General features: G+C 34.9%; 1 protein-coding gene across 1 annotated transcript; it reads right to left on the bottom strand.

Annotated features, from left to right (window-relative positions):
- Positions 1-506: 506 nt before the first annotated feature.
- Positions 507-1,733, bottom strand: LOC134279534 (neuronal acetylcholine receptor subunit alpha-7-like). Its single transcript, XM_062761943.1, has one exon. It carries the CDS (start codon positions 1,731-1,733, stop codon positions 507-509), a length of 1,227 nt encoding a protein of 408 aa, XP_062617927.1.
- Positions 1,734-1,972: the final 239 nt, after the last annotated feature.

Consider the following 1,972-nt stretch of genomic DNA (forward strand, 5'->3'; position numbering starts at 1 on the left):
AATAGCAAATGATCATTGACTTGGTAAGAAAATTTATTTTCTTATTAATTTAACTGGTCTCACATTTATACTGTTATTAAATACATATAATGAAATACAATTATTGCTTTTTTTAGGTCATTACAACGAATTAGCCATCTGAGGAGTACAATATTCATCGAGCCAGAAGGGCGAGATGAATATTGTACTTCGAAGATGGCTGAATCATTACATGTATATTGATCGAAAAAAACAGCAATAATTGTTTTATTACATGATTCACTGATAAAATGATACAGTTCATTACTTGTTTGCATTTAATTAAGTCCTAGCCAAATACAAGAGAGAAGCAGAATTGAATAGTCCTTAGATATGTCTGCTTTCATTATAACAAAACTTATTTATGCAATGTGGATATTGACAAATTATCATTCCATTTAAATCATATAAATAGTAAGCAAAAATGCCTTCTTGTTTGTGAGGAACTCAGTGCACATGTACAATAATGAAGGAATCCCAATCGATGTTTACTTTGGTGTGTTTATCAAAACAAGAAACACGATATTCACCCCGATGAATATTGATATCGAAAAAAGCAAGCAGAATTTATCAAAACTATGGGATAAGTCTTGCCAGGTTATTCTAGGTTCCTCCTTCCATACTGTCCTCACCTTGGACTCGTTTTCCGGTTCTGACTGAACTTTCTTAGTATGTATTACATTTTCTTTTTTCCTTGCCATGATCCAATTCAGGAAAATCATTGGTTTTGGAATTGGTGTATTTTCATCGTAATAGTAAAATTTAATGGCGTAAACGGACATAATCAATATGATACAAGCTAGGAGGAATTCTGCAAATGTCTTTAATATTAACAGTGAAAGTCCAGGGATCGATGATTCTGGAAGTTTCGATGCTATGGCTGTCTGATAAAGCAGGAGCGACAACAAACTAGTGGTTGAGTACCCCATTCGCTCTCCAGATTCTACCGGTATCAGAAATACCAAAGTGGGAAGTATGCTGAGAATACACAATGGAATCATCAACAAGATCACATGGTAGAGTGTACGACGTTTTATTTCCACTGAAACGGTTATTTGGTCAAACAATGGGAACGGCAATACGTATGTATGTGTGTTTTCGATATCCCATAAACCACTCATGGTATAATATTGAAGCGAGACAGGTTCCTTTTGGGAAATGATTTTTAATGTGGTAGCCTCTATATCCCAGGGCACTATCTCCAGTTGACATCTTTGCACATCAAATGGGTATGATCGAACATCAGAGAGACATTTAGCCTCAAACATATCTGCAACGTGCATAAGAGCAAAACCTGTTGAGCTAAAATGCACTACCCCACTTTCAACACCAAGTCTTCTAAAGCTTCCAAACGCATTTGATAAAATAAAACTTGGGGTCCACACCTGAAATGACTTGAATGAAGTTGAATTAATTTTGTCATAAGGTGGTAATGAAGTTGACCATGACAATCTAGGATCTCTCCAATAAACTGAAAGTGCTCCTGTAAGAGACAGTTTTCCTTCTGCTTCTTTGAAATCGTTGATGCTTTTGATGTAGAAGTCATATCCAATAACCGTTTTCTCGGTGCCATTTGAAGTAGGGCGAACGTTGAAATTGTAACCTGTTAAAAGTTCCATTTGTAGAGTTGATTCTTCTTCCATATAAGTACACGCTGTCACCCTCATTAAGGCTGAGAGAAACAAACATCCGATCATAACGGCAAATTCCTCCATCTTTTGAATTCAGATGGGAAAAAACAAAATTTCATGGGCAATTGCTTTTAGAATCAATTGATTGCTTTTACGTCAATGTCCATACAATTTAATCAGAATACGCAATGAGTGTTGCTGGAATTTAAAAAAAATGCATAAACTCTGCAACCTTCTTTGGTTGATGTAACTTTTGTTGTTAAATAACACTATTGTTTACGATTCTTTTTAAAGTTTTTTTTAGCAGTTTTCATGATTGATAT

The sequence above is a fragment of the Saccostrea cucullata genome, unplaced genomic scaffold (assembly GCF_032062105.1).
Source record: "Saccostrea cucullata isolate Sc308-1 unplaced genomic scaffold, CSIRO_AGI_Scuc_v1 ctg6468, whole genome shotgun sequence".
Lineage (NCBI taxonomy): Eukaryota > Metazoa > Mollusca > Bivalvia > Ostreida > Ostreidae > Saccostrea > Saccostrea cuccullata.